Raw genomic sequence first — 4,308 nt, 5'->3', positions numbered from 1 at the left:
TTACATGATTGAAAGTTCTGGTATGTATTATAGAACACAGCGCTTACACACTCTACTGGGTCGGAACAACCAGTCACCACAGGTGTAGTAGTGAGGTAGTAATACTGTTCCCTCTTTGGGACTCATGTTTTCATATGCTGCCCTTCCAGAAAGGTCCAGGGTTTTCTTTTTAAATGATTACAATAAATTACCAACAAATGATTTTTTTTTAAATTAAACATCTGTCTAAATCAGTCTATGAAAGAACGGACTTTTTAATCTTCCAGAGACAATTATTATTTGCAGGTAGTGTTACATCAATAAATTCTCCTCAGCTAACCACTACCTGCTGTCTACACCTTTGTGAACCAAAGGATGAACACCAATCAGTTCAGCTCTCAAAGATGACTGTAATTAAGTAAGCAAATATCAAATATCCAATAATATAATTAAATTGGGACTTAAAAACATTAACCACCAGCTGCATGATACACTATTAAATATTCTAATCCTTTTCATGATTCATGGCTGTCTTCTACACAATTATCAAAGACTGTCTACCCTGTTGTCTACCCTCATTTTAACCAAGCCAGTGATCTGTATGATAGCAGAATCATGGCTATCAGCACAGCAAGATAGGAGAAGTGCACGCCAAGGAAATATGAGTGAGACAGAATGTGGAAATACACGCAGAATATGGAAGGGGCAAAAGAAAACACAGCACTCTAGCTAAACGCTCATTAAGTCACCATCATCCTTTGAACTGTTCCAAGTGCTGAAATCACACATACACATTTGTCAGACATGATCCTTAGTATTAATCTCCAACAGAAAAAAACAATGGAAACTGAAAATGTGACAGGAGGCGATGGAACGCTGTCCTCCACTCCCTGGCCCAAAAGGAAAAGAAAATCAAGCATGACATCACACTGCCTTAATGCTGAAGAGCTCCCCTCAAGTACGTCTTTAGCCACCACAGTCAACTGGTGTAAGTGCTTTGGCAAGGTGGGATGCGTTCCATCACATCTGCAAAGGCCTGCTTTTCTCTGTTGGTGGTTCAGCTTATGAAGAACATGTATGCAAAATAACAGCTCTCACATGGCTTCAAACTCATCAATCCGCTGCTTGGTGTTGCCTTGTCGAATCTGCCGCAGAGTCTTGTACTTATCACGGCCCGCTTTAACATTCTCAGCGTGAAGAACATCATTTTGTGTTTTCTTGGTTTCATCTCTGGCTTGGGCTAATTCTGAACTTAGTGCCTATATTTAAAAATAGAAAAAAATGACTTATTTTTTTCACAGATTTTAAAAACTTTATGAAAAAGTTATGAAAGACAAAAATACACCACAAATCTTACATTTTCGTATATTAAAATTCCCATTGTCGCATCTTTTTCTTTAAAGTGTGTAACTCTGTTTTACTTGTAGTCAAAGTAGAGGTAGTGGTGAGGGAGGAATACCCCCATTGTCTTTCACTTCTACACTCATCAACCATGATGATTTTGTGTATTATTCTACATTTCCTTAATTTTCTCATACAATACTTGAAATGACTTACAAAAAAACGTTCAATGGAGACATTACAGAATGCTATTTTAAGATCTAAAATCTATGCCACAAGAGAAACTTTCTCCAGTCTTAATGTATTTATTAAAACTCTCCCATCACTTTTTTATTAATATTTGAAGATTTCACCAATTAAAAAATTAAAGAACTTACCTGGAAAAAAGATCTAATAAAGTTAAAATTTCCTATTTTGATCTAATTATGTGCTTTTAATAAACTGACCTTTTGCCATTATAAAATGTGAACAAATAATTCAGATTAAGTAATGGCATACAGGAAATCTATCGTTTTAAATGTAGACTTCACTAGTTAAAAACTAAATTTGTCTTTTAAAGATAACATTAAAATACTTCCTACCTTTTAATGTTGAGTCAAGCTATAATTAAAGATTAACTTACCACTTAAGGCTTAATCGCGGAAAGCTAACAAACATTTGCTACAATGGAAGAAATGAAACAAGGCGGCTGTAGGCCAAGCACTCACAAACCAACCACAAGGCCAGCTACTGGTAAAGGCTTAAAAAAAAAAAAAAAAAATCAAATGTTCTTCTATAAAGAACTTCTCGGGGTGCCTGGGTGGCTCAGTCGTTAAGCGTCTGCCTTCGGCTCAGGTCATGATCCCAGGGTCCTGGGATCGAGTCCCACATCGGGCTCCCTGCTCGGCGGGAAGCCTGCTTCTCCCTCTCCCACTCCCCCTGCTTGTGTTCCCTCTCTGTCTGTCAAATAAATAATAAAATCTTAAAAATAAAAAAAAAAAAAGAACTTCTCATACTCAATACCCAAAAAACAAATAATCCAGTCAATAAATGGGCAGAAGACATGAACAGACACTTCTCCAAAGACGACATACAAATGACTAACAGACACATGAAAAAATGTTCACCACCACTAGCCATCAGGGAAATACAAATCAAAACCACAATGAGATACCTAACCTTACACCAGTTAGAATGGCAAAAATTAGTAAGACAGGAAACAACAAATGTTGGTGAGGATGCAGAGAAAGGGGAACCCTCTTACACTGTTGGTGGGAATGCAAACTGGTGCAGCCACTCTGGAAAACTACCGGTATGGAGGTTCCTCCAGATGTTAAAAAAGAGCTACCCCACGACCCAGCAATTGTACTACTTTACCCCAAAGATACAGACGTAGTGAAAAGAAGGAGCACCTGCACCCCAATGTTCATAGCAGCAATGTCCACAACAACCAAACTGTGGAAAGAGCTGAGATGTCCTTCAACAGATGAATGGATAAAGAAGATGTGGTCCATATATACAATGGAATATTACTCAGTCATCAGAAAGGATGAATACCCACCATTTGCACTGACATGGATGGAACTGGAGGGGATTATGCTAAGTGAAATAAGTCAAGCAGAGAAAGACAATTATCATATGGTTTCACTCATATGTGGAACGTAAGGAATAGTGCAGAGAACCACAGGGGAAGGGAGGGAAAATTGAATGGGAAGAAATCAGAGAGGGAGACAAACCATGAGAGACTCTGGACTCCAGGAAACAAACTGAGGGTTGCTGAAGGGAGGGGGATGGGGGGATGGAGTAACCGGGTGATGGGTATTGAGGAGGGCACGTGATGTGATAAGCATTGGGTGTTACACGCAACTGATGAATTGCTGAACACTACATCAAAAACTAATGATGTACTATATGTTGGCTAATTGAACATAATAAATATATCTATAAATATACATATATATATAAATACAAAAAAATCAAATGTTCTTTTTAATAAGTTTGTCTTAATAAATGGGGGAAATGCTAACTGTATTATAAATGTGCACACAACTGCAAATTTTAAATACCTGGAGTTGCTTCTTAACACGCTCATTTTTTTGAGTTTCTGTTACACGTTCCTCTTCACTTCGGTGGTTCATCACCCCATCATTTGATAATTCAGCGCTAGCTTCAGCATTATTCTCATCATGCTCATCATGTTCATTTTCTGTTGGAGGAACGACTGGTGGTGGTGGAGGTGGAGGGGGGGCAGACATCACAGTTTTTAGTTCTTCTTTGGTCTTTTCCAAATCTTCCTGGGCTGCAAAAGCCTGAACATTAAAAATAAGTTTATCAGCAACTTCCTTTGAAAATTGGTAATTAAAAGAATCAAGTTATCCTTCCTTCCCAAAAGAAACTGTATTTCAGGGTAATGAAAACAAGCCTTACTGATGAAAGCTCTGTTTTTATAAGGAATGCCAGCAAGTAGGAGTGGAAGAATTAAAATACATCACTTTGCAAAACCTAATAAAATTGTTAATTCTGGCAAGAATGATCAAATATTGTTAAAATTGTTATACAAATGGGCTGATGAGAAATGATATTAGTAAAATGCCAAAGAATGCCACATCTAAGAGATCACATTTTAGCCACAAGGGGGAGCATGTCACTAGTCAATGGAGGAATCAGACCATCATTACTCTAATCCAGTGATCAATTAAAATCACTAATGGTAGGTTAACCAGATAGTAAATGTTTTCTGAGATGATACAACAGGAAGTATCCAACATCACCAACTGCTTGGGTGCTATATTGTGTTCGTTTGCCTAGAAAAGTCCTGCTTTACAATGTTGCCCTGGTATAATTATTAATAATACCTTTCACTCTAAAATATATTCTAGCCCTTTATCTGATATGTCATTTGCAAATATCTTCTCCCATTCTGTCGGTTGTCTTTTGGTTTCGTTGACTATTTCTTTTGCTGTGCAAAAGCTTTTTATCTTGATGAAGTCCCAATAGTTCATTTTTGCC

General features: G+C 37.5%; 1 protein-coding gene across 1 annotated transcript in view; it reads right to left on the bottom strand.

Moving 5' to 3' along the window:
- Positions 1 to 93: 93 nt before the first annotated feature.
- The window catches only part of RDX (radixin), a 45,481-nt gene continuing 41,266 nt past the window's right edge, over positions 94 to 4,308 (bottom strand). Inside the window, exons 11-12 of the mRNA XM_081797367.1 lie at positions 3,366 to 3,608; positions 94 to 1,238 (exon numbers count right to left, since the gene is read on the bottom strand). Of these exons, the coding sequence (XP_081653493.1) occupies positions 1,074 to 1,238; positions 3,366 to 3,608 (408 nt within the window). The 3' untranslated portion in view covers positions 94 to 1,073. The remainder of the gene's footprint in view (positions 1,239 to 3,365; positions 3,609 to 4,308) is intronic.

This window comes from Leptonychotes weddellii, chromosome 11, assembly GCF_054177405.1.
Source record: "Leptonychotes weddellii isolate Sample4059 chromosome 11, ASM5417740v2, whole genome shotgun sequence".
Classification (NCBI taxonomy): Eukaryota; Metazoa; Chordata; class Mammalia; order Carnivora; family Phocidae; genus Leptonychotes; species Leptonychotes weddellii.
Note: the sequence above shows the minus strand (reverse complement) of the source record. Positions and strands in the feature narration are given on the sequence as shown.